Source organism: Giraffa tippelskirchi, chromosome 8, assembly GCF_054371585.1.
Source record: "Giraffa tippelskirchi isolate mGirTip1 chromosome 8, T2T-mGirTip1v1.2.pri, whole genome shotgun sequence".
Taxonomy (NCBI): Eukaryota; Metazoa; Chordata; class Mammalia; order Artiodactyla; family Giraffidae; genus Giraffa; species Giraffa tippelskirchi.
In genome coordinates, this window is record NC_137282.1 from 67,961,829 (window position 1) to 67,987,551 (window position 25,723).

At 54.8% G+C, this 25,723-nt stretch overlaps 4 protein-coding genes across 8 annotated transcripts in view; 1 reads left to right on the plus strand and 3 right to left on the minus strand.

Moving 5' to 3' along the window:
• LOC145517344 (uncharacterized) overlaps positions 1 to 25,723 on the plus strand; it is a 325,418-nt gene that overhangs the window by 146,259 nt on the left and 153,436 nt on the right. The window contains exons 1-11 of one of the 5 annotated variants that reach the window (XR_014061966.1): positions 1,095 to 1,288; positions 7,946 to 8,203; positions 8,819 to 8,930; positions 15,588 to 15,845; positions 16,462 to 16,573; positions 18,665 to 18,781; positions 20,763 to 20,988; positions 23,231 to 23,488; positions 24,105 to 24,216; positions 24,437 to 24,534; positions 25,038 to 25,630. The gene's annotated coding sequence lies outside the window, so the exon portion shown is untranslated. Of the gene's footprint in view, positions 1 to 301; positions 560 to 1,094; positions 1,289 to 1,508; positions 1,607 to 2,109; positions 2,703 to 7,945; positions 8,204 to 8,736; positions 8,931 to 15,587; positions 15,846 to 16,450; positions 16,574 to 18,664; positions 18,782 to 20,762; positions 20,989 to 23,230; positions 23,489 to 24,104; positions 24,217 to 24,436; positions 24,535 to 25,037; positions 25,631 to 25,723 lie in introns of those variants that run through there. The other 4 variants (XR_014061984.1, XR_014061969.1, XR_014061980.1 and 1 more) reach the window with 4 other exon arrangements.
• On the minus strand, positions 3,326 to 7,310 carry LOC145517168 (uncharacterized). Its single transcript, XM_081519432.1, has 3 exons — positions 4,943 to 7,310; positions 4,231 to 4,543; positions 3,326 to 3,978 (listed from the first exon to the last, which is right to left on the minus strand). The coding sequence occupies exons 1-3, from the start codon at positions 5,177 to 5,179 to the stop codon at positions 3,350 to 3,352; spliced, it is 1,179 nt and encodes a 392-aa protein (XP_081375558.1). The 5' UTR covers positions 5,180 to 7,310; the 3' UTR covers positions 3,326 to 3,349.
• Positions 10,968 to 12,855, minus strand: LOC145517126 (uncharacterized). The gene is made up of 3 exons (XM_081519388.1): positions 12,585 to 12,855; positions 11,873 to 12,185; positions 10,968 to 11,620 (listed from the first exon to the last, which is right to left on the minus strand). Exons 1-3 carry the CDS (start codon positions 12,819 to 12,821, stop codon positions 10,992 to 10,994), a joined length of 1,179 nt encoding a protein of 392 aa, XP_081375514.1. The 5' UTR covers positions 12,822 to 12,855; the 3' UTR covers positions 10,968 to 10,991.
• Positions 18,611 to 20,420, minus strand: LOC145517220 (uncharacterized). The gene is made up of 3 exons (XM_081519489.1): positions 20,228 to 20,420; positions 19,516 to 19,828; positions 18,611 to 19,263 (listed from the first exon to the last, which is right to left on the minus strand). The coding sequence occupies exons 1-3, from the start codon at positions 20,360 to 20,362 to the stop codon at positions 18,635 to 18,637; spliced, it is 1,077 nt and encodes a 358-aa protein (XP_081375615.1). The 5' UTR covers positions 20,363 to 20,420; the 3' UTR covers positions 18,611 to 18,634.

Sequence of the window (25,723 nt, forward strand, 5' to 3'; positions counted from 1 at the left end):
ACTGTATTCTCCTGGTTTTTTTTGTGGACTGCCTTTTAGTTTTGTGTGTGAAGACTCAAAGCACGTGTCCGGTTTCGGCTCATTGTTCCTCTAGATTTGTGACAAGTTTTCATGGAATGTTTGTCTAGGGATAACTGGAAGTGAACTCGGTGTAAGGTGTCAAGTCTCCATCTTCATTCATGTCATCCCCTGCAGTTTCCAATACCCTGTTCCTGAGTGGTATTGGAGACCTTGAGGGAAGTTTGCTTGCATTGGAGTTTGCGTTTCCACCTTGATTAACTTCACACTGTTCTGCCCTCAGGGACACTGTCAAGGGGGAGTGAGGAGCAGCCTGCACTTCCAGCAGTGACCACACGGTGGGGCGAGTGCTGCTCTCCCCTCTGGGAGCCCCAGGCCACAGGCATCCCAGTGAGGAGCCAGCTCTGTGCTCAGCTGAAAGGAGTTAGTCTCTCAGGAGCCTCTGAGCCCTTCCGTTTGGATCACCCAGGGTGGGCATTTACTGTGACAGAAAAAATTGCCCTGAATTCCATGGACGGAAGAGCCTGGCTGTGTAGAGATCGTGAGTTGCCGTGAATCAGACACAACTGAGGACACAAAAATTCAATAGATTAAAACACTTTTTGGGTGTGGGGGGGAGTAAAAGGGGGTGATGTGGGTTTTTTTGTCTTATAAAATAGCCAAGGGAAATCTAGTTTAAACCTAAATTCACATATATGGGATAGGTATAGCTCTCCGTCACCCTATTAAAAAAACTACTAAACTTTTTTGAAAGTGTATTTTGTAGCTTCCTTGAGCACTTCATTGTGAAGCTTTTTTTTTTTTTTTTTTCTGTGACTTTGGCCTCATTAAAAAGTACGGTTTGCCTTTACTGGATAATTTTGTTCATTGGTTTCTTAGGGAATCTTGGTAATATTTGAGTTTCCTGGGGAGTATGGTCACATGACCTGGCCCTGGCCAATCGGTGCCTTCCACCTCCTTGGCCACTGTGATTGGCTCCGGACTGGGGCAGTGCCCAATCGGGGCCCAGGGCCGGGCCTCACGTTAGAAGCCAGGGGAAGAGGAGCTCTCGTCCTGCTGGGGTAGGGGAAGGGGTGGGGCCGGGGGAGGTCAGGCTCCATAAGTGGGAGGGGCGTGAGGTCCGCCTGCGGCAGTTGGTGACCTTCCTGCTCCCCTCAGGGCAGAGCCGCCGGCGTGAGAATGAGGGCGCTGCTGAGCCCAGGGACTGGGATGGCCTGTTGCTGCTGTGGTCCCAGAGCTCCACCCGAGACCTGAGGGAAGCCGTCTGCCCGTGAGTCCTCTCCCGCTTGTCTGTCAGCTTGTTTGAAACATGCTGGGTTTTCTGCCCAGCTGGCTAAGGGGAGTCCCTGGAAACGCAAGGGTGTGGGTTTTGGCAGACTTCAGGGAAGACATGCCAGATGAGCCTGGGAGACTCCAGCTTAATCTGGATTCAGGAGATATCTCCTCGGGCCAGCTAGTAATTGTAGGATAAGCCTAATGAGTCTTCACAGGATGAAGAGAGTAACGTGCCAAGGTAGCAATCGATGTCCTCATTCGAGAGGTTGAAGCTGGTGCTCAGAGAAGCGGGGAACTTGGCCAGAACAAGCAGGTGTGCACCCAGACAGAACCCCCAGATCCGGCCATTGGAGCTCAGGGAGGCCACTGGTGTGGCTTGTCCCTGTGGCAGGGGCCGAGGCATGCAGCCCACCCTGATTCCTGCGGGGGCCTGACTTGGGAAGTGCCATCTGGTAGCTTTGAGACTCACCAAACCAAATTGCACTGGAGAGAGGAAGGACACCTTCCTTCATCCACCCCCCACCCCCGCCGGATTCCCACATACCCTGACCCCTTTCTCTGGATTTCGGAGCCATTTCCAGAGTCCCGCTCATATGACCTCATTCGAAGTGCACTGTGGACGAGCTGCCATCTGCAGCTGCTACCACAGCAGCCAAGGGCTTTAGCTCCCGAGTACCTCCCTTCCTTTGGAACTTGGGGGCCCTCTACTCCCCACTTGCACACCACACACCTTTGCTGAGGATTGTGGGGACCCTCACTCAGTTTGCAGCACGTTGTAGCCATCCCTGTCCTCTCAATACCTCCCTTGAAACTCAGCTTGTGAGCTCCTTTGGAGCAGCGTGGCCCACCTGCAACACTGCAACGGAAGAGACACAGCTGACAGTGAAACAGCAGCTTAGATCTGACGGCCGGAAAGCTCTGTCAAAAGGGACCTCCCTCTTCACACCGTAGAGGCTCTAGGAGCCGCCAGGGTTTCGGAACCAGTGCTGGGGCCAAAAGGACTCCACAGCTGTTTTCCTTCCTGGGGAGGGTTCTGGCTCGAGTGGGAATGGCTCAAGTCTCCTAAGGTTCTGAAAGCCCACTGTGTGCAGATTCACGGTACACAGAGAGCAGAAGGTGGAGTCCTGTCCTGGAGGTGGTCACAGCTCACGGATGAGCCAGGCAGGCAGGCAGGCAGGGCATGAGAACACCTGAGCTGCCTTCATGAGTGAATGGTGTGGGGGCAGAGGAAGAGAAGCCGGTCTGCTCCCTCGTGTGGTGCCCAGGGCAGGTTGTCCCCAGAGGAATCCCTTACGACAGTGAGGACTATCACGGCTGTTTCCCAAGGGGTTCTGTCAGTGCGTGTCTTCCCCGGAGCGGTCAGGCCGTCTCTAAAATACACTGGCCATGGGCATTGCCTCTCCTTGGAACTTCCCATCTGTTTCTCTTTTTTATGGAACAGTGAATTTCTAGAGGGGTTCTGGGCCACAAGGATGTTGGGTCATTTTCTAGCCTTCTGTCATGAAGAACGCTTTCCTGGGCGTTGGGGTGGTTTGTTGTTCCAGCTCCCTTTCTTGGCTTCTTTTGGGAGCTGGTGCAACAAGAGGAGCTCAGCCTCTGCCTTCTGGCTGAGATGGCACCCTTCAAACAGCAATGCCTGCCTGGAGATAATGATGGCATTTGCCAAAAGGGCTTCGTTTGGCACATGGTATCTTGAAAGGACGTACAACGTCCTTTCAGCTATCAAAGGCTAGTTCAAAGGACATAAACATGAGAACTCTCCAGTGGAGTCTTACAGTAGGTGGAGCGTCCGAAAAAAACTCCTTCAGTCATTTCACTGAGAGTCATTGATTGGGGACACCAAGAATATAGGAAGGAATGCAGAAGGAAAAGATGAAATTGTGTTCAGGATCGGGCGGAGGGATGAACAGGGCGTGCTTGCCTTGAATCCAGGCTTTGTTGGGGGGTGGGGCATAAAGATGGAACGGGTCTGAAACTACAAAGTGGTGATGGTAACACAGTATCACCAGAGTTACACAACAGTGTTCCCAAATTGCAACAATGATGAAAAAGTTTACTAATCCCAACTTAACCAACAAAAATACAGGAAACCACGCAAAAAAGAAAACATCACCAGAAAGGTGGAAACAAACCAAATGCAAAGCAGTTCGGGGGAAAGGAACTCCATGTCCCCTGGGGGCAGACCGAGTTGACGGCGTCCACGGTGAGCAGACAGGGATGGAGGCTGCAGAGCCGACCGCTCCCCTGGACGTGGTGTTTCCGGCAAGGGCTCTGGGTCTCTGTCCAGAGCGGGGGCTCGTTCTCCCTGCAGGGGTGGGTGAGTCATCGTGGGCGTCTGGGTGTTGCGCGGGAGCCAGGGCAGGCTCTCCCTGCCGAGGCGGTGACTCCTCCTCTGCCTCGGGTTCTCCTGCCAAAGGCCGAGCAGGTAGAGGTGCACGTGGAGGTGGAGGTTCTGGCTGAGGGGGTGGGACATCAGTGCCTGGGGCTGGGGGTCCTGCAGGCACGGAGATCCGATCTGCCCGGTGTGCTGGCCAGTACCCAGCTGGCCTGGTGTCTCTGCGAGGGCAAGTCTCGGTTCTCCATCTGCCCTCGGTGGATCCCTGGGTCCTGCACCTGGAGCCACCACCTCTGTAGGGACAGGTCTGGGAAGTGGAGCCTGGTTCCAGTTGGAGGCCAGTGCTAGAGCTGTGGGAGAAGCATCGTTTGCCCGCAGGCCAGCCTTGGCATGTGCGTATCCCGGGACAGAAAGCTTCCAAGAGATTCCCAAAGAATACCCAGGGTCGGATGTCTTTTGGGACTGAAGTGTGCAAGATGGGGGGCGGGGGGTGTGAGGCCAGCGCTTGCTGCAGGCCCAGCAGCAGCTTTCGGGGACTCGTCCCTGTGTAGCTCAGCACCCCCTCCGCACACACTCCCGTACACCAGCCCCAGCGTCCTCACCTCTGTGCTCTGGCGTGCTGGGCTCCAGGTCCTCCTGCTGCCTCAGAGGCCGGGGTTCTCGGGACTCTGGGTCGGAGCCGGGTGTGCTGAGCTCCGTGGCAGCCTCAGACTGGGCCGCCGGGTGTATCCTGGGCGGTGTCTCGGCAGCAGGCCTTCCCCGCCTCCGCTTCGCCCCCGGTGGGGCTGATGCCTCCGTGGGCACGCTCACCTGGAGCCTGCACTGGGCCTCACGGGCGGGGGGGTGGTGCTCCGACCCCTCCCTCCGGGAGCTGGATGGGGTGTCCCCGTCCTCGGCCTCATCACGTGGGAAGCTCTGCAACGACAGTGACCGTCAGCCAGCCATGCTGGGAGTTTTCCGAGCTGGGCCTGGCCAGTGGAGCCGCTGCTTCGGCCTGCTCGAACTTCTCTGCCCAGAAGGGTCAGAGACGTGTGTCTGCTCAGATCCCCACCCGGGAGGAAAGAGACCCACCTGAGGGTGTGAGGTCAGCCTGGGCGGCCGGCCCTGCCCGCACTCTCCCCATCCCGCCCAGCATGCTCTCCCCTGGGGTGTGGACACAACTTGTCCGCAGGCTTCTGACCCCACATCCACCTGGGCTTCCTTGAGGGAGACACACCCCGAGAAACCCGCATCCACACACACAGGCAAAGGACCCGGTGTTTCCGGGTGGCATGGGAGAGGTGGCCTGGCCCGGCCTGGGGCTCCCCGTGTTACCTTTCTGTTTCTCCGGGCAAAGGGCCAGAGGCGTCTCGGGGGTGCCCTGAGCCAACGTCGACAGGGTGCCCACGCACACTGCCTGTGAGCTCTCCTGAGGCCCCGGCCTCTGGGCAGGGGCAAACAGCAGAACATCTCGGCAGCAAGTGATCTGGCTGGGGGCTCCTCTCCGCTCTCGAGGCCTGGATACCCGGGTTGCGGGTTCTGTTGGGTTCTGTTGCCGGCAGGTGACATCATTTCCTGGGGTTCGTGCTGAGGTCCCTTCCCCAAAACTTCCCAAGCGAATCCCTGGGTTTCTGACTGCTCGACCACCACCCTTAAGCCATGTGCAGGCACAGTGACACCCACCCAGCCCAGCCGACAGCCCTGGGGAGGCCTGGGTGCAGCCAGGGCCTGAGCTCCGAGGGCCCCGCTGCTCTCAGACCAGGCTCCTTCTTCTCATAAGTGGTGTGGCCCTGGACAAGCATATGCCCCTCAGGGTTTCCCCAGTCTCTCCATCTGCAGAGTGGCGGTCATTCTCCCATCTGCTTCCTAGGTCTGTCGGCCTACGAGCAGCTCCATGCCTTTCCACCTGGGGCCGATATCACGTGGAGCGTGTGCGCTGAGACTTCAGAAAGAAAGATTCCTTCCTGGGCTGACACAGCACAGAATGGGGCAGAACGAGGCCTGGATGTGCCGTGGTACCCAGGAAAAGGCACTCCCCCTCCTGACTGTTTTGAGACCCCGCATCCAAGTTGGAGGACCGAAAGGAAGACTCGAAGGTCTCCCTCTCTTATAGAAAAGAGTGGCCAACTTTCTGGTCCTCTGTTTCCATTGAGATTCTGTTCAAGTGTCCCAGCTCGGCTTCTGCGGGTGGCTGAGCTTCTAATGGCTCCCTGCGTTCTTGTCTTTTCCTCTCCAAACCTTCCGTCCTTTTCCCCCTTCTGGGGTGGATGGGCGCTGTCATTGCTTCTACCTTCGAGACAGATTGATGAAAAGTCTGGACCATCGACTCCTTTCCTCTCTTTGGTTCCGTGTCTCTCTCTGGCTGTGTCCCTCTCTTTTCCTTTCTCAATTCAGTCTGTGTCTTCCTCTTTCTCTCTCGTGTGTGGACGGATGGATGCTAGGAATGCACATGTATATGATTAGATGAGGGTTATGTTTTAGGGATAGGTTAGAGGGAGAGAAAGGCTTTAGGTCGGAGTTGGTCATGGGGGAAGGGTCAAGGGTGGTGGTGGTGTTTCTTGGAATCTGAGTGCTGTGCATTCTTCGTCTCTTTCCATATGAACCCCTTCTCAGATACACCACTTGCAAGGAGTCTCTCGTGTTCCGTTTCCTCTCTTTTGCATTTGTGAATGCTTGCTTAGCTTCTCTGTTGTGAAGAGGTTCCATTGGATGGAAACCCATTGGTGTACTTCGTGTACCTCTTTCCCTTACTTGAAGAGACCCATTTCTACCTCCGCCCAGCAAATGGCAAGGAGACTCTGATGTTAAGGAGCCTTTGACCTACGCTTCTTTCTAGCTATCTCATGACATCAGCCTTTAGGGTGAGGTTTTCCCCGATATTGAGGTGGTCTGAGATCAAAACCAATAGCGTTCTTCAGATGTAGCTGTCTGGTTTTCCCATGGACATGTATTGAAGAGGCTTTCTTGTTCCCATTTGGATATTCTCCCCTTCTGTGTCAGAGATGAGTTGAGCATGGATGCTGGGGTCTGTGTCTGGACCCTCAACTTTATTCCATCGATCTGGATCTGTGTGTGTTGTTGTATTCCCAATAGCATACTGTCCGGCTCCTGCTGCTGCTGCTGCGGCTAAGTCACTTCAGTCGTGTCTGACTCTGCGCGACCCCATGGCCTGCAGCCTACCAGGCTCCTCCGTCCAGGGCATTTTCCAGGCAAGAGTACTGGAGTGGGTCGCCATTGCCTTCTCCGATACTCTCCTGAGGATCCTAGTTTGGTCGTCTAATTTCCTTTCACACAACCTTGGATGTCCGTATCGGGGCTTTTTCGTCGGATTGTATTGACAATTTAGGCTCTTTTCTGTTTCCGTACCCCTTTTGCAATTCTTGGTTGGGTGCGAAAATGCATTGGCATTTTGGGAGGAATAGCATCGAAGCTGTGGATTGCCTTGTGGGGCTGGGATATCATTTTCCAAATAGGAATTCTTTCAAGCCCTGAGCACAGCTTCTCTTTCCAGGGATTGGTGTGGGCTTGATCTTCCTTCTTCCATCTCTCGCCGTTTTGTGAGAACAGGTCCTTCCTTCCCTTCTGGGTTAGATGGACCCGTGGGGATCACTTCAGTGAATGGCATTGTCAGTGGGGGTGATAATTCCCTTCTCATTGGAAGACTTTGCTGTGAGTATTAGAAATGCAAGTGATTTCTCTTCCCCTTCCTCCCTGTCCATCTCTCAGAGCCACCGGGAAACAGAGGCCTCACCCAGGGTCACACAGGCCTGAGGAGGTACAACTAGACTGTTGATTCTTCAGGCCCTCAGTGCTGGACATCATCCGGGATACTCTGTGTGTGTCTTCCTCAGTCTGGTGTCCCTTCAGACCTTTCCCTAGTTTTCACAGGCTTGTTGTGTTGGTGTTCTTTGTCTGTTTGGAGACACATCCTTGATAAGCTTTGTGTTTCCACTCATTCGTCTCGCGATGTGTGACCTGTCTTTTGCTTTTGTACTGAGGTCTTTCCCACAGTAGATATCTTTGATTTTGCAAAGTCCACTGTATTCTCCTGGTTTTTTTTGTGGACTGCCTTTTAGTTTTGTGTGTGAAGACTCAAAGCACGTGTCCGGTTTCGGCTCATTGTTCCTCTAGATTTGTGACAAGTTTTCATGGAATGTTTGTCTAGGGATAACTGGAAGTGAACTCGGTGTAAGGTGTCAAGTCTCCATCTTCATTCATGTCATCCCCTGCAGTTTCCAATACCCTGTTCCTGAGTGGTATTGGAGACCTTGAGGGAAGTTTGCTTGCATTGGAGTTTGCGTTTCCACCTTGATTAACTTCACACTGTTCTGCCCTCAGGGACACTGTCAAGGGGGAGTGAGGAGCAGCCTGCACTTCCAGCAGTGACCACACGGTGGGGCGAGTGCTGCTCTCCCCTCTGGGAGCCCCAGGCCACAGGCATCCCAGTGAGGAGCCAGCTCTGTGCTCAGCTGAAAGGAGTTAGTCTCTCAGGAGCCTCTGAGCCCTTCCGTTTGGATCACCCAGGGTGGGCATTTACTGTGACAGAAAAAATTGCCCTGAATTCCATGGACGGAAGAGCCTGGCTGTGTAGAGATCGTGAGTTGCCGTGAATCAGACACAACTGAGGACACAAAAATTCAATAGATTAAAACACTTTTTGGGTGTGGAGGGGAGTAAAAGGGGGTGATGTGGGTTTTTTTGTCTTATAAAATAGCCAAGGGAAATCTAGTTTAAACCTAAATTCACATATATGGGATAGGTATAGCTCTCCGTCACCCTATTAAAAAAACTACTAAACTTTTTTGAAAGTGTATTTTGTAGCTTCCTTGAGCACTTCATTGTGAAGCTTTTTTTTTTTTTTTTCTGTGACTTTGGCCTCATTAAAAAGTACGGTTTGCCTTTACTGGATAATTTTGTTCATTGGTTTCTTAGGGAATCTTGGTAATATTTGAGTTTCCTGGGGAGTATGGTCACATGACCTGGCCCTGGCCAATCGGTGCCTTCCACCTCCTTGGCCACTGTGATTGGCTCCGGACTGGGGCAGTGCCCAATCGGGGCCCAGGGCCGGGCCTCACGTTAGAAGCCAGGGGAAGAGGAGCTCTCGTCCTGCTGGGGTAGGGGAAGGGGTGGGGCCGGGGGAGGTCAGGCTCCATAAGTGGGAGGGGCGTGAGGTCCGCCTGCGGCAGTTGGTGACCTTCCTGCTCCCCTCAGGGCAGAGCCGCCGGCGTGAGAATGAGGGCGCTGCTGAGCCCAGGGACTGGGATGGCCTGTTGCTGCTGTGGTCCCAGAGCTCCACCCGAGACCTGAGGGAAGCCGTCTGCCCGTGAGTCCTCTCCCGCTTGTCTGTCAGCTTGTTTGAAACATGCTGGGTTTTCTGCCCAGCTGGCTAAGGGGAGTCCCTGGAAACGCAAGGGTGTGGGTTTTGGCAGACTTCAGGGAAGACATGCCAGATGAGCCTGGGAGACTCCAGCTTAATCTGGATTCAGGAGATATCTCCTCGGGCCAGCTAGTAATTGTAGGATAAGCCTAATGAGTCTTCACAGGATGAAGAGAGTAACGTGCCAAGGTAGCAATCGATGTCCTCATTCGAGAGGTTGAAGCTGGTGCTCAGAGAAGCGGGGAACTTGGCCAGAACAAGCAGGTGTGCACCCAGACAGAACCCCCAGATCCGGCCATTGGAGCTCAGGGAGGCCACTGGTGTGGCTTGTCCCTGTGGCAGGGGCCGAGGCATGCAGCCCACCCTGATTCCTGCGGGGGCCTGACTTGGGAAGTGCCATCTGGTAGCTTTGAGACTCACCAAACCAAATTGCACTGGAGAGAGGAAGGACACCTTCCTTCATCCACCCCCCACCCCCGCCGGATTCCCACATACCCTGACCCCTTTCTCTGGATTTCGGAGCCATTTCCAGAGTCCCGCTCATATGACCTCATTCGAAGTGCACTGTGGACGAGCTGCCATCTGCAGCTGCTACCACAGCAGCCAAGGGCTTTAGCTCCCGAGTACCTCCCTTCCTTTGGAACTTGGGGGCCCTCTACTCCCCACTTGCACACCACACACCTTTGCTGAGGATTGTGGGGACCCTCACTCAGTTTGCAGCACGTTGTAGCCATCCCTGTCCTCTCAATACCTCCCTTGAAACTCAGCTTGTGAGCTCCTTTGGAGCAGCGTGGCCCACCTGCAACACTGCAACGGAAGAGACACAGCTGAGAGTGAAACAGCAGCTTAGATCTGACGGCCGGAAAGCTCTGTCAAAAGGGACCTCCCTCTTCACACCGTAGAGGCTCTAGGAGCCGCCAGGGTTTCGGAACCAGTGCTGGGGCCAAAAGGACTCCACAGCTGTTTTCCTTCCTGGGGAGGGTTCTGGCTCGAGTGGGAATGGCTCAAGTCTCCTAAGGTTCTGAAAGCCCACTGTGTGCAGATTCACGGTACACAGAGAGCAGAAGGTGGAGTCCTGTCCTGGAGGTGGTCACAGCTCACGGATGAGCCAGGCAGGCAGGCAGGCAGGGCATGAGAACACCTGAGCTGCCTTCATGAGTGAATGGTGTGGGGGCAGAGGAAGAGAAGCCGGTCTGCTCCCTCGTGTGGTGCCCAGGGCAGGTTGTCCCCAGAGGAATCCCTTACGACAGTGAGGACTATCACGGCTGTTTCCCAAGGGGTTCTGTCAGTGCGTGTCTTCCCCGGAGCGGTCAGGCCGTCTCTAAAATACACTGGCCATGGGCATTGCCTCTCCTTGGAACTTCCCATCTGTTTCTCTTTTTTATGGAACAGTGAATTTCTAGAGGGGTTCTGGGCCACAAGGATGTTGGGTCATTTTCTAGCCTTCTGTCATGAAGAACGCTTTCCTGGGCGTTGGGGTGGTTTGTTGTTCCAGCTCCCTTTCTTGGCTTCTTTTGGGAGCTGGTGCAACAAGAGGAGCTCAGCCTCTGCCTTCTGGCTGAGATGGCACCCTTCAAACAGCAATGCCTGCCTGGAGATAATGATGGCATTTGCCAAAAGGGCTTCGTTTGGCACATGGTATCTTGAAAGGACGTACAACGTCCTTTCAGCTATCAAAGGCTAGTTCAAAGGACATAAACATGAGAACTCTCCAGTGGAGTCTTACAGTAGGTGGAGCGTCCGAAAAAAACTCCTTCAGTCATTTCACTGAGAGTCATTGATTGGGGACACCAAGAATATAGGAAGGAATGCAGAAGGAAAAGATGAAATTGTGTTCAGGATCGGGCGGAGGGATGAACAGGGCGTGCTTGCCTTGAATCCAGGCTTTGTTGGGGGGTGGGGCATAAAGATGGAACGGGTCTGAAACTACAAAGTGGTGATGGTAACACAGTATCACCAGAGTTACACAACAGTGTTCCCAAATTGCAACAATGATGAAAAAGTTTACTAATCCCAACTTAACCAACAAAAATACAGGAAACCACGCAAAAAAGAAAACATCACCAGAAAGGTGGAAACAAACCAAATGCAAAGCAGTTCGGGGGAAAGGAACTCCATGTCCCCTGGGGGCAGACCGAGTTGACGGCGTCCACGGTGAGCAGACAGGGATGGAGGCTGCAGAGCCGACCGCTCCCCTGGACGTGGTGTTTCCGGCAAGGGCTCTGGGTCTCTGTCCAGAGCGGGGGCTCGTTCTCCCTGCAGGGGTGGGTGAGTCATCGTGGGCGTCTGGGTGTTGCGCGGGAGCCAGGGCAGGCTCTCCCTGCCGAGGCGGTGACTCCTCCTCTGCCTCGGGTTCTCCTGCCAAAGGCCGAGCAGGTAGAGGTGCACGTGGAGGTGGAGGTTCTGGCTGAGGGGGTGGGACATCAGTGCCTGGGGCTGGGGGTCCTGCAGGCACGGAGATCCGATCTGCCCGGTGTGCTGGCCAGTACCCAGCTGGCCTGGTGTCTCTGCGAGGGCAAGTCTCGGTTCTCCATCTGCCCTCGGTGGATCCCTGGGTCCTGCACCTGGAGCCACCACCTCTGTAGGGACAGGTCTGGGAAGTGGAGCCTGGTTCCAGTTGGAGGCCAGTGCTAGAGCTGTGGGAGAAGCATCGTTTGCCCGCAGGCCAGCCTTGGCATGTGCGTATCCCGGGACAGAAAGCTTCCAAGAGATTCCCAAAGAATACCCAGGGTCGGATGTCTTTTGGGACTGAAGTGTGCAAGATGGGGGGCGGGGGGTGTGAGGCCAGCGCTTGCTGCAGGCCCAGCAGCAGCTTTCGGGGACTCGTCCCTGTGTAGCTCAGCACCCCCTCCGCACACACTCCCGTACACCAGCCCCAGCGTCCTCACCTCTGTGCTCTGGCGTGCTGGGCTCCAGGTCCTCCTGCTGCCTCAGAGGCCGGGGTTCTCGGGACTCTGGGTCGGAGCCGGGTGTGCTGAGCTCCGTGGCAGCCTCAGACTGGGCCGCCGGGTGTATCCTGGGCGGTGTCTCGGCAGCAGGCCTTCCCCGCCTCCGCTTCGCCCCCGGTGGGGCTGATGCCTCCGTGGGCACGCTCACCTGGAGCCTGCACTGGGCCTCACGGGCGGGGGGGTGGTGCTCCGACCCCTCCCTCCGGGAGCTGGATGGGGTGTCCCCGTCCTCGGCCTCATCACGTGGGAAGCTCTGCAACGACAGTGACCGTCAGCCAGCCATGCTGGGAGTTTTCCGAGCTGGGCCTGGCCAGTGGAGCCGCTGCTTCGGCCTGCTCGAACTTCTCTGCCCAGAAGGGTCAGAGACGTGTGTCTGCTCAGATCCCCACCCGGGAGGAAAGAGACCCACCTGAGGGTGTGAGGTCAGCCTGGGCGGCCGGCCCTGCCCGCACTCTCCCCATCCCGCCCAGCATGCTCTCCCCTGGGGTGTGGACACAACTTGTCCGCAGGCTTCTGACCCCACATCCACCTGGGCTTCCTTGAGGGAGACACACCCCGAGAAACCCGCATCCACACACACAGGCAAAGGACCCGGTGTTTCCGGGTGGCATGGGAGAGGTGGCCTGGCCCGGCCTGGGGCTCCCCGTGTTACCTTTCTGTTTCTCCGGGCAAAGGGCCAGAGGCGTCTCGGGGGTGCCCTGAGCCAACGTCGACAGGGTGCCCACGCACACTGCCTGTGAGCTCTCCTGAGGCCCCGGCCTCTGGGCAGGGGCAAACAGCAGAACATCTCGGCAGCAAGTGATCTGGCTGGGGGCTCCTCTCCGCTCTCGAGGCCTGGATACCCGGGTTGCGGGTTCTGTTGGGTTCTGTTGCCGGCAGGTGACATCATTTCCTGGGGTTCGTGCTGAGGTCCCTTCCCCAAAACTTCCCAAGCGAATCCCTGGGTTTCTGACTGCTCGACCACCACCCTTAAGCCATGTGCAGGCACAGTGACACCCACCCAGCCCAGCCGACAGCCCTGGGGAGGCCTGGGTGCAGCCAGGGCCTGAGCTCCGAGGGCCCCGCTGCTCTCAGACCAGGCTCCTTCTTCTCATAAGTGGTGTGGCCCTGGACAAGCATATGCCCCTCAGGGTTTCCCCAGTCTCTCCATCTGCAGAGTGGCGGTCATTCTCCCATCTGCTTCCTAGGTCTGTCGGCCTACGAGCAGCTCCATGCCTTTCCACCTGGGGCCGATATCACGTGGAGCGTGTGCGCTGAGACTTCAGAAAGAAAGATTCCTTCCTGGGCTGACACAGCACAGAATGGGGCAGAACGAGGCCTGGATGTGCCGTGGTACCCAGGAAAAGGCACTCCCCCTCCTGACTGTTTTGAGACCCCGCATCCAAGTTGGAGGACCGAAAGGAAGACTCGAAGGTCTCCCTCTCTTATAGAAAAGAGTGGCCAACTTTCTGGTCCTCTGTTTCCATTGAGATTCTGTTCAAGTGTCCCAGCTCGGCTTCTGCAGGTGGCTGAGCTTCTAATGGCTCCCTGCGTTCTTGTCTTTTCCTCTCCAAACCTTCCGTCCTTTTCCCCCTTCTGGGGTGGATGGGCGCTGTCATTGCTTCTACCTTCGAGACAGATTGATGAAAAGTCTGGACCATCGACTCCTTTCCTCTCTTTGGTTCCGTGTCTCTCTCTGGCTGTGTCCCTCTCTTTTCCTTTCTCAATTCAGTCTGTGTCTTCCTCTTTCTCTCTCGTGTGTGGACGGATGGATGCTAGGAATGCACATGTATATGATTAGATGAGGGTTATGTTTTAGGGATAGGTTAGAGGGAGAGAAAGGCTTTAGGTCGGAGTTGGTCATGGGGGAAGGGTCAAGGGTGGTGGTGGTGTTTCTTGGAATCTGAGTGCTGTGCATTCTTCGTCTCTTTCCATATGAACCCCTTCTCAGATACACCACTTGCAAGGAGTCTCTCGTGTTCCGTTTCCTCTCTTTTGCATTTGTGAATGCTTGCTTAGCTTCTCTGTTGTGAAGAGGTTCCATTGGATGGAAACCCATTGGTGTACTTCGTGTACCTCTTTCCCTTACTTGAAGAGACCCATTTCTACCTCCGCCCAGCAAATGGCAAGGAGACTCTGATGTTAAGGAGCCTTTGACCTACGCTTCTTTCTAGCTATCTCATGACATCAGCCTTTAGGGTGAGGTTTTCCCCGATATTGAGGTGGTCTGAGATCAAAACCAATAGCGTTCTTCAGATGTAGCTGTCTGGTTTTCCCATGGACATGTATTGAAGAGGCTTTCTTGTTCCCATTTGGATATTCTCCCCTTCTGTGTCAGAGATGAGTTGAGCATGGATGCTGGGGTCTGTGTCTGGACCCTCAACTTTATTCCATCGATCTGGATCTGTGTGTGTTGTTGTATTCCCAATAGCATACTGTCCGGCTCCTGCTGCTGCTGCTGCGGCTAAGTCACTTCAGTCGTGTCTGACTCTGCGCAACCCCATGGCCTGCAGCCTACCAGGCTCCTCCGTCCAGGGCATTTTCCAGGCAAGAGTACTGGAGTGGGTCGCCATTGCCTTCTCCGATACTCTCCTGAGGATCCTAGTTTGGTCGTCTAATTTCCTTTCACACAACCTTGGATGTCCGTATCGGGGCTTTTTCGTCGGATTGTATTGACAATTTAGGCTCTTTTCTGTTTCCGTACCCCTTTTGCAATTCTTGGTTGGGTGCGAAAATGCATTGGCATTTTGGGAGGAATAGCATCGAAGCTGTGGATTGCCTTGTGGGGCTGGGATATCATTTTCCAAATAGGAATTCTTTCAAGCCCTGAGCACAGCTTCTCTTTCCAGGGATTGGTGTGGGCTTGATCTTCCTTCTTCCATCTCTCGCCGTTTTGTGAGAACAGGTCCTTCCTTCCCTTCTGGGTTAGATGGACCCGTGGGGATCACTTCAGTGAATGGCATTGTCAGTGGGGGTGATAATTCCCTTCTCATTGGAAGACTTTGCTGTGAGTATTAGAAATGCAAGTGATTTCTCTTCCCCTTCCTCCCTGTCCATCTCTCAGAGCCACCGGGAAACAGAGGCCTCACCCAGGGTCACACAGGCCTGAGGAGGTACAACTAGACTGTTGATTCTTCAGGCCCTCAGTGCTGGACATCATCCGGGATACTCTGTGTGTGTCTTCCTCAGTCTGGTGTCCCTTCAGACCTTTCCCTAGTTTTCACAGGCTTGTTGTGTTGGTGTTCTTTGTCTGTTTGGAGACACATCCTTGATAAGCTTTGTGTTTCCACTCATTCGTCTCGCGATGTGTGACCTGTCTTTTGCTTTTGTACTGAGGTCTTTCCCACAGTAGATATCTTTGATTTTGCAAAGTCCACTGTATTCTCCTGGTTTTTTTTGTGGACTGCCTTTTAGTTTTGTGTGTGAAGACTCAAAGCACGTGTCCGGTTTCGGCTCATTGTTCCTCTAGATTTGTGACAAGTTTTCATGGAATGTTTGTCTAGGGATAACTGGAAGTGAACTCGGTGTAAGGTGTCAAGTCTCCATCTTCATTCATGTCATCCCCTGCAGTTTCCAATACCCTGTTCCTGAGTGGTATTGGAGACCTTGAGGGAAGTTTGCTTGCATTGGAGTTTGCGTTTCCACCTTGATTAACTTCACACTGTTCTGCCCTCAGGGACACTGTCAAGGGGGAGTGAGGAGCAGCCTGCACTTCCAGCAGTGACCACACGGTGGGGCGAGTGCTGCTCTCCCCTCTGGGAGCCCCAGGCCACAGGCATCCCAGTGAGGAGCCAGCTCTGTGCTCAGCTGAAAGGAGTTAGTCTCTCAGGAGCCTCTGAGCCCTTCCGTTTGGATCACCCAGGGTGGGCATTTACTGTGACAGAAAAAATTGCCCTGAATTCCATGGACGGAAGAGCCTGGCTGTGTAGAGATCGTGAGTTGCCGTGAATCAGACACAACTGAGGACACAAAAATTCAATAGATTAAAACACTTTTTGGGTGTGGGGGGGAGTAAAAGGGGGTGATGTGGGTTTTTTTGTCTTATAAAATAGCCAAGGGAAATCTAGTTTAAACCTAAATTCACATATATGGGATAGGTATAGCTCTCCGTCACCCTATTAAAAAAACTACTAAACTTTTTTGAAAGTTTATTTTGTAGCTTCCTTGAGCACTTCATTGTGAAGCTTTTTTTTTTTTTTTTTCTGTGACTTTGGCCTCATTAAAAAGTACGGTTTGCCTTTACTGGATAATTTTGTTCATTGGTTTCTTAGGGAATCTTGGTAATATTTGAGTTTCCTGGGGAGTATGGTCACATGACCTGGCCCTGGCCAATCGGTGCCTTCCACCTCCTTGGCCACTGTGATTGGCTCCGGACTGGGGCAGTGCCCAATCGGGGCCCAGGGCCGGGCCTCACGTTAGAAGCCAGGGGAAGAGGAGCTCTCGTCCTGCTGGGGTAGGGGAAGGGGTGGGGCCGGGGGAGGTCAGGCTCCATAAGTGGGAGGGGCGTGAGGTCCGCCTGCGGCAGTTGGTGACCTTCCTGCTCCCCTCAGGGCAGAGCCGCCGGCGTGAGAATGAGGGCGCTGCTGAGCCCAGGGACTGGGATGGCCTGTTGCTGCTGTGGTCCCAGAGCTCCACCCGAGACCTGAGGGAAGCCGTCTGCCCGTGAGTCCTCTCCCGCTTGTCTGTCAGCTTGTTTGAAACATGCTGGGTTTTCTGCCCAGCTGGCTAAGGGGAGTCCCTGGAAACGCAAGGGTGTGGGTTTTGGCAGACTTCAGGGAAGACATGCCAGATGAGCCTGGGAGACTCCAGCTTAATCTGGATTCAGGAGATATCTCCTCGGGCCAGCTAGTAATTGTAGGATAAGCCTAATGAGTCTTCACAGGATGAAGAGAGTAACGTGCCAAGGTAGCAATCGATGTCCTCATTCGAGAGGTTGAAGCTGGTGCTCAGAGAAGCGGGGAACTTGGCCAGAACAAGCAGGTGTGCACCCAGACAGAACCCCCAGATCCGGCCATTGGAGCTCAGGGAGGCCACTGGTGTGGCTTGTCCCTGTGGCAGGGGCCGAGGCATGCAGCCCACCCTGATTCCTGCGGGGGCCTGACTTGGGAAGTGCCATCTGGTAGCTTTGAGACTCACCAAACCAAATTGCACTGGAGAGAGGAAGGACACCTTCCTTCATCCACCCCCCACCCCCGCCGGATTCCCACATACCCTGACCCCTTTCTCTGGATTTCGGAGCCATTTCCAGAGTCCCGCTCATATGACCTCATTCGAAGTGCACTGTGGACGAGCTGCCATCTGCAGCTGCTACCACAGCAGCCAAGGGCTTTAGCTCCCGAGTACCTCCCTTCCTTTGGAACTTGGGGGCCCTCTACTCCCCACTTGCACACCACACACCTTTGCTGAGGATTGTGGGGACCCTCACTCAGTTTGCAGCACGTTGTAGCCATCCCTGTCCTCTCAATACCTCCCTTGAAACTCAGCTTGTGAGCTCCTTTGGAGCAGCGTGGCCCACCTGCAACACTGCAACGGAAGAGACACAGCTGAGAGTGAAACAGCAGCTTAGATCTGACGGCCGGAAAGCTCTGTCAAAAGGGACCTCCCTCTTCACACCGTAGAGGCTCTAGGAGCCGCCAGGGTTTCGGAACCAGTGCTGGGGCCAAAAGGACTCCACAGCTGTTTTCCTTCCTGGGGAGGGTTCTGGCTCGAGTGGGAATGGCTCAAGTCTCCTAAGGTTCTGAAAGCCCACTGTGTGCAGATTCACGGTACACAGAGAGCAGAAGGTGGAGTCCTGTCCTGGAGGTGGTCACAGCTCACGGATGAGCCAGGCAGGCAGGCAGGCAGGGCATGAGAACACCTGAGCTGCCTTCATGAGTGAATGGTGTGGGGGCAGAGGAAGAGAAGCCGGTCTGCTCCCTCGTGTGGTGCCCAGGGCAGGTTGTCCCCAGAGGAATCCCTTACGACAGTGAGGACTATCACGGCTGTTTCCCAAGGGGTTCTGTCAGTGCGTGTCTTCCCCGGAGCGGTCAGGCCGTCTCTAAAATACACTGGCCATGGGCATTGCCTCTCCTTGGAACTTCCCATCTGTTTCTCTTTTTTATGGAACAGTGAATTTCTAGAGGGGTTCTGGGCCACAAGGATGTTGGGTCATTTTCTAGCCTTCTGTCATGAAGAACGCTTTCCTGGGCGTTGGGGTGGTTTGTTGTTCCAGCTCCCTTTCTTGGCTTCTTTTGGGAGCTGGTGCAACAAGAGGAGCTCAGCCTCTGCCTTCTGGCTGAGATGGCACCCTTCAAACAGCAATGCCTGCCTGGAGATAATGATGGCATTTGCCAAAAGGGCTTCGTTTGGCACATGGTATCTTGAAAGGACGTACAACGTCCTTTCAGCTATCAAAGGCTAGTTCAAAGGACATAAACATGAGAACTCTCCAGTGGAGTCTTACAGTAGGTGGAGCGTCCGAAAAAAACTCCTTCAGTCATTTCACTGAGAGTCATTGATTGGGGACACCAAGAATATAGGAAGGAATGCAGAAGGAAAAGATGAAATTGTGTTCAGGATCGGGCGGAGGGATGAACAGGGCGTGCTTGCCTTGAATCCAGGCTTTGTTGGGGGGTGGGGCATAAAGATGGAACGGGTCTGAAACTACAAAGTGGTGATGGTAACACAGTATCACCAGAGTTACACAACAGTGTTCCCAAATTGCAACAATGATGAAAAAGTTTACTAATCCCAACTTAACCAACAAAAATACAGGAAACCACGCAAAAAAGAAAACATCACCAGAAAGGTGGAAACAAACCAAATGCAAAGCAGTTCGGGGGAAAGGAACTCCATGTCCCCTGGGGGCAGACCGAGTTGACGGCGTCCACGGTGAGCAGACAGGGATGGAGGCTGCAGAGCCGACCGCTCCCCTGGACGTGGTGTTTCCGGCAAGGGCTCTGGGTCTCTGTCCAGAGCGGGGGCTCGTTCTCCCTGCAGGGGTGGGTGAGTCATCGTGGGCGTCTGGGTGTTGCGCGGGAGCCAGGGCAGGCTCTCCCTGCCGAGGCGGTGACTCCTCCTCTGCCTCGGGTTCTCCTGCCAAAGGCCGAGCAGGTAGAGGTGCACGTGGAGGTGGAGGTTCTGGCTGAGGGGGTGGGACATCAGTGCCTGGGGCTGGGGGTCCTGCAGGCACGGAGATCCGATCTGCCCGGTGTGCTGGCCAGTACCCAGCTGGCCTGGTGTCTCTGCGAGGGCAAGTCTCGGTTCTCCATCTGCCCTCGGTGGATCCCTGGGTCCTGCACCTGGAGCCACCACCTCTGTAGGGACAGGTCTGGGAAGTGGAGCCTGGTTCCAGTTGGAGGCCAGTGCTAGAGCTGTGGGAGAAGCATCGTTTGCCCGCAGGCCAGCCTTGGCATGTGCGTATCCCGGGACAGAAAGCTTCCAAGAGATTCCCAAAGAATACCCAGGGTCGGATGTCTTTTGGGACTGAAGTGTGCAAGATGGGGGGCGGGGGGTGTGAGGCCAGCGCTTGCTGCAGGCCCAGCAGCAGCTTTCGGGGACTCGTCCCTGTGTAGCTCAGCACCCCCTCCGCACACACTCCCGTACACCAGCCCCAGCGTCCTCACCTCTGTGCTCTGGCGTGCTGGGCTCCAGGTCCTCCTGCTGCCTCAGAGGCCGGGGTTCTCGGGACTCTGGGTCGGAGCCGGGTGTGCTGAGCTCCGTGGCAGCCTCAGACTGGGCCGCCGGGTGTATCCTGGGCGGTGTCTCGGCAGCAGGCCTTCCCCGCCTCCGCTTCGCCCCCGGTGGGGCTGATGCCTCCGTGGGCACGCTCACCTGGAGCCTGCACTGGGCCTCACGGGCGGGGGGGTGGTGCTCCGACCCCTCCCTCCGGGAGCTGGATGGGGTGTCCCCGTCCTCGGCCTCATCACGTGGGAAGCTCTGCAACGACAGTGACCGTCAGCCAGCCATGCTGGGAGTTTTCCGAGCTGGGCCTGGCCAGTGGAGCCGCTGCTTCGGCCTGCTCGAACTTCTCTGCCCAGAAGGGTCAGAGACGTGTGTCTGCTCAGATCCCCACCCGGGAGGAAAGAGACCCACCTGAGGGTGTGAGGTCAGCCTGGGCGGCCGGCCCTGCCCGCACTCTCCCCATCCCGCCCAGCATGCTCTCCCCTGGGGTGTGGACACAACTTGTCCGCAGGCTTCTGACCCCACATCCACCTGGGCTTCCTTGAGGGAGACACACCCCGAGAAACCCGCATCCACACACACAGGCAAAGGACCCGGTGTTTCCGGGTGGCATGGGAGAGGTGGCCTGGCCCGGCCTGGGGCTCCCCGTGTTACCTTTCTGTTTCTCCGGGCAAAGGGCCAGAGGCGTCTCGGGGGTGCCCTGAGCCAACGTCGACAGGGTGCCCACGCACACTGCCTGTGAGCTCTCCTGAGGCCCCGGCCTCTGGGCAGGGGCAAACAGCAGAACATCTCGGCAGCAAGTGATCTGGCTGGGGGCTCCTCTCCGCTCTCGAGGCCTGGATACCCGGGTTGCGGGTTCTGTTGGGTTCTGTTGCCGGCAGGTGACATCATTTCCTGGGGTTCGTGCTGAGGTCCCTTCCCCAAAACTTCCCAAGCGAATCCCTGGGTTTCTGACTGCTCGACCACCACCCTTAAGCCATGTGCAGGCACAGTGACACCCACCCAGCCCAGCCGACAGCCCTGGGGAGGCCTGGGTGCAGCCAGGGCCTGAGCTCCGAGGGCCCCGCTGCTCTCAGACCAGGCTCCTTCTTCTCATAAGTGGTGTGGCCCTGGACAAGCATATGCCCCTCAGGGTTTCCCCAGTCTCTCCATCTGCAGAGTGGCGGTCATTCTCCCATCTGCTTCCTAGGTCTGTCGGCCTACGAGCAGCTCCATGCCTTTCCACCTGGGGCCGATATCACGTGGAGCGTGTGCGCTGAGACTTCAGAAAGAAAGATTCCTTCCTGGGCTGACACAGCACAGAATGGGGCAGAACGAGGCCTGGATGTGCCGTGGTACCCAGGAAAAGGCACTCCCCCTCCTGACTGTTTTGAGACCCCGCATCCAAGTTGGAGGACCGAAAGGAAGACTCGAAGGTCTCCCTCTCTTATAGAAAAGAGTGGCCAACTTTCTGGTCCTCTGTTTCCATTGAGATTCTGTTCAAGTGTCCCAGCTCGGCTTCTGCAGGTGGCTGAGCTTCTAATGGCTCCCTGCGTTCTTGTCTTTTCCTCTCCAAACCTTCCGTCCTTTTCCCCCTTCTGGGGTGGATGGGCGCTGTCATTGCTTCTACCTTCGAGACAGATTGATGAAAAGTCTGGACCATCGACTCCTTTCCTCTCTTTGGTTCCGTGTCTCTCTCTGGCTGTGTCCCTCTCTTTTCCTTTCTCAATTCAGTCTGTGTCTTCCTCTTTCTCTCTCGTGTGTGGACGGATGGATGCTAGGAATGCACATGTATATGATTAGATGAGGGTTATGTTTTAGGGATAGGTTAGAGGGAGAGAAAGGCTTTAGGTCGGAGTTGGTCATGGGGGAAGGGTCAAGGGTGGTGGTGGTGTTTCTTGGAATCTGAGTGCTGTGCATTCTTCGTCTCTTTCCATATGAACCCCTTCTCAGATACACCACTTGCAAGGAGTCTCTCGTGTTCCGTTTCCTCTCTTTTGCATTTGTGAATGCTTGCTTAGCTTCTCTGTTGTGAAGAGGTTCCATTGGATGGAAACCCATTGGTGTACTTCGTGTACCTCTTTCCCTTACTTGAAGAGACCCATTTCTACCTCCGCCCAGCAAATGGCAAGGAGACTCTGATGTTAAGGAGCCTTTGACCTACGCTTCTTTCTAGCTATCTCATGACATCAGCCTTTAGGGTGAGGTTTTCCCCGATATTGAGGTGGTCTGAGATCAAAACCAATAGCGTTCTTCAGATGTAGCTGTCTGGTTTTCCCATGGACATGTATTGAAGAGGCTTTCTTGTTCCCATTTGGATATTCTCCCCTTCTGTGTCAGAGATGAGTTGAGCATGGATGCTGGGGTCTGTGTCTGGACCCTCAACTTTATTCCATCGATCTGGATCTGTGTGTGTTGTTGTATTCCCAATAGCATACTGTCCGGCTCCTGCTGCTGCTGCTGCGGCTAAGTCACTTCAGTCGTGTCTGACTCTGCGCAACCCCATGGCCTGCAGCCTACCAGGCTCCTCCGTCCAGGGCATTTTCCAGGCAAGAGTACTGGAGTGGGTCGCCATTGCCTTCTCCGATACTCTCCTGAGGATCCTAGTTTGGTCGTCTAATTTCCTTTCACACAACCTTGGATGTCCGTATCGGGGCTTTTTCGTCGGATTGTATTGACAATTTAGGCTCTTTTCTGTTTCCGTACCCCTTTTGCAATTCTTGGTTGGGTGCGAAAATGCATTGGCATTTTGGGAGGAATAGCATCGAAGCTGTGGATTGCCTTGTGGGGCTGGGATATCATTTTCCAAATAGGAATTCTTTCAAGCCCTGAGCACAGCTTCTCTTTCCAGGGATTGGTGTGGGCTTGATCTTCCTTCTTCCATCTCTCGCCGTTTTGTGAGAACAGGTCCTTCCTTCCCTTCTGGGTTAGATGGACCCGTGGGGATCACTTCAGTGAATGGCATTGTCAGTGGGGGTGATAATTCCCTTCTCATTGGAAGACTTTGCTGTGAGTATTAGAAATGCAAGTGATTTCTCTTCCCCTTCCTCCCTGTCCATCTCTCAGAGCCACCGGGAAACAGAGGCCTCACCCAGGGTCACACAGGCCTGAGGAGGTACAACTAGACTGTTGATTCTTCAGGCCCTCAGTGCTGGACATCATCCGGGATACTCTGTGTGTGTCTTCCTCAGTCTGGTGTCCCTTCAGACCTTTCCCTAGTTTTCACAGGCTTGTTGTGTTGGTGTTCTTTGTCTGTTTGGAGACACATCCTTGATAAGCTTTGTGTTTCCACTCATTCGTCTCGCGATGTGTGACCTGTCTTTTGCTTTTGTACTGAGGTCTTTCCCACAGTAGATATCTTTGATTTTGCAAAGTCCACTGTATTCTCCTGGTTTTTTTTGTGGACTGCCTTTTAGTTTTGTGTGTGAAGACTCAAAGCACGTGTCCGGTTTCGGCTCATTGTTCCTCTAGATTTGTGACAAGTTTTCATGGAATGTTTGTCTAGGGATAACTGGAAGTGAACTCGGTGTAAGGTGTCAAGTCTCCATCTTCATTCATGTCATCCCCTGCAGTTTCCAATACCCTGTTCCTGAGTGGTATTGGAGACCTTGAGGGAAGTTTGCTTGCATTGGAGTTTGCGTTTCCACCTTGATTAACTTCACACTGTTCTGCCCTCAGGGACACTGTCAAGGGGGAGTGAGGAGCAGCCTGCACTTCCAGCAGTGACCACACGGTGGGGCGAGTGCTGCTCTCCCCTCTGGGAGCCCCAGGCCACAGGCATCCCAGTGAGGAGCCAGCTCTGTGCTCAGCTGAAAGGAGTTAGTCTCTCAGGAGCCTCTGAGCCCTTCCGTTTGGATCACCCAGGGTGGGCATTTACTGTGACAGAAAAAATTGCCCTGAATTCCATGGACGGAAGAGCCTGGCTGTGTAGAGATCGTGAGTTGCCGTGAATCAGACACAACTGAGGACACAAAAATTCAATAGATTAAAACACTTTTTGGGTGTGGGGGGGAGTAAAAGGGGGTGATGTGGGTTTTTTTGTCTTATAAAATAGCCAAGGGAAATCTAGTTTAAACCTAAATTCACATATATGGGATAGGTATAGCTCTCCGTCACCCTATTAAAAAAACTACTAAACTTTTTTGAAAGTTTATTTTGTAGCTTCCTTGAGCACTTCATTGTGAAGCTTTTTTTTTTTTTTTTTCTGTGACTTTGGCCTCATTAAAAAGTACGGTTTGCCTTTACTGGATAATTTTGTTCATTGGTTTCTTAGGGAATCTTGGTAATATTTGAGTTTCCTGGGGAGTATGGTCACATGACCTGGCCCTGGCCAATCGGTGCCTTCCACCTCCTTGGCCACTGTGATTGGCTCCGGACTGGGGCAGTGCCCAATCGGGGCCCAGGGCCGGGCCTCACGTTAGAAGCCAGGGGAAGAGGAGCTCTCGTCCTGCTGGGGTAGGGGAAGGGGTGGGGCCGGGGGAGGTCAGGCTCCATAAGTGGGAGGGGCGTGAGGTCCGCCTGCGGCAGTTGGTGACCTTCCTGCTCCCCTCAGGGCAGAGCCGCCGGCGTGAGAATGAGGGCGCTGCTGAGCCCAGGGACTGGGATGGCCTGTTGCTGCTGTGGTCCCAGAGCTCCACCCGAGACCTGAGGGAAGCCGTCTGCCCGTGAGTCCTCTCCCGCTTGTCTGTCAGCTTGTTTGAAACATGCTGGGTTTTCTGCCCAGCTGGCTAAGGGGAGTCCCTGGAAACGCAAGGGTGTGGGTTTTGGCAGACTTCAGGGAAGACATGCCAGATGAGCCTGGGAGACTCCAGCTTAATCTGGATTCAGGAGATATCTCCTCGGGCCAGCTAGTAATTGTAGGATAAGCCTAATGAGTCTTCACAGGATGAAGAGAGTAACGTGCCAAGGTAGCAATCGATGTCCTCATTCGAGAGGTTGAAGCTGGTGCTCAGAGAAGCGGGGAACTTGGCCAGAACAAGCAGGTGTGCACCCAGACAGAACCCCCAGATCCGGCCATTGGAGCTCAGGGAGGCCACTGGTGTGGCTTGTCCCTGTGGCAGGGGCCGAGGCATGCAGCCCACCCTGATTCCTGCGGGGGCCTGACTTGGGAAGTGCCATCTGGTAGCTTTGAGACTCACCAAACCAAATTGCACTGGAGAGAGGAAGGACACCTTCCTTCATCCACCCCCCACCCCCGCCGGATTCCCACATACCCTGACCCCTTTCTCTGGATTTCGGAGCCATTTCCAGAGTCCCGCTCATATGACCTCATTCGAAGTGCACTGTGGACGAGCTGCCATCTGCAGCTGCTACCACAGCAGCCAAGGGCTTTAGCTCCCGAGTACCTCCCTTCCTTTGGAACTTGGGGGCCCTCTACTCCCCACTTGCACACCACACACCTTTGCTGAGGATTGTGGGGACCCTCACTCAGTTTGCAGCACGTTGTAGCCATCCCTGTCCTCTCAATACCTCCCTTGAAACTCAGCTTGTGAGCTCCTTTGGAGCAGCGTGGCCCACCTGCAACACTGCAACGGAAGAGACACAGCTGACAGTGAAACAGCAGCTTAGATCTGACGGCCGGAAAGCTCTGTCAAAAGGGACCTCCCTCTTCACACCGTAGAGGCTCTAGGAGCCGCCAGGGTTTCGGAACCAGTGCTGGGGCCAAAAGGACTCCACAGCTGTTTTCCTTCCTGGGGAGGGTTCTGGCTCGAGTGGGAATGGCTCAAGTCTCCTAAGGTTCTGAAAGCCCACTGTGTGCAGATTCACGGTACACAGAGAGCAGAAGGTGGAGTCCTGTCCTGGAGGTGGTCACAGCTCACGGATGAGCCAGGCAGGCAGGCAGGCAGGGCATGAGAACACCTGAGCTGCCTTCATGAGTGAATGGTGTGGGGGCAGAGGAAGAGAAGCCGGTCTGCTCCCTCGTGTGGTGCCCAGGGCAGGTTGTCCCCAGAGGAATCCCTTACGACAGTGAGGACTATCACGGCTGTTTCCCAAGGGGTTCTGTCAGTGCGTGTCTTCCCCGGAGCGGTCAGGCCGTCTCTAAAATACACTGGCCATGGGCATTGCCTCTCCTTGGAACTTCCCATCTGTTTCTCTTTTTTATGGAACAGTGAATTTCTAGAGGGGTTCTGGGCCACAAGGATGTTGGGTCATTTTCTAGCCTTCTGTCAT

What these genes read in the sequence shown, in the direction of transcription:
- LOC145517126 (XM_081519388.1), bottom strand. Translation starts at nt 12,821, where the DNA reads ATGATGTCACCTGCCGGCAACAGAACCCAACAGAACCCGCAACCCGGG. An exon ending in TTGCCCGGAGAAACAGAAAG is followed by an intron (nt 12,186 to 12,584) that starts GTAACACGGGGA and finishes CTGTCGTTGCAG; the next exon opens with AGCTTCCCACGTGATGAGGC. An exon ending in CAGCACGCCAGAGCACAGAG is followed by an intron (nt 11,621 to 11,872) that starts GTGAGGACGCTG and finishes CTTCTCCCACAG; the next exon opens with CTCTAGCACTGGCCTCCAAC.
- LOC145517168 (XM_081519432.1), bottom strand. Translation starts at nt 5,179, where the DNA reads ATGATGTCACCTGCCGGCAACAGAACCCAACAGAACCCGCAACCCGGG. An exon ending in TTGCCCGGAGAAACAGAAAG is followed by an intron (nt 4,544 to 4,942) that starts GTAACACGGGGA and finishes CTGTCGTTGCAG; the next exon opens with AGCTTCCCACGTGATGAGGC. An exon ending in CAGCACGCCAGAGCACAGAG is followed by an intron (nt 3,979 to 4,230) that starts GTGAGGACGCTG and finishes CTTCTCCCACAG; the next exon opens with CTCTAGCACTGGCCTCCAAC.
- LOC145517220 (XM_081519489.1), bottom strand. Translation starts at nt 20,362, where the DNA reads ATGTTCTGCTGTTTGCCCCTGCCCAGAGGCCGGGGCCTCAGGAGAGCT. An exon ending in TTGCCCGGAGAAACAGAAAG is followed by an intron (nt 19,829 to 20,227) that starts GTAACACGGGGA and finishes CTGTCGTTGCAG; the next exon opens with AGCTTCCCACGTGATGAGGC. An exon ending in CAGCACGCCAGAGCACAGAG is followed by an intron (nt 19,264 to 19,515) that starts GTGAGGACGCTG and finishes CTTCTCCCACAG; the next exon opens with CTCTAGCACTGGCCTCCAAC.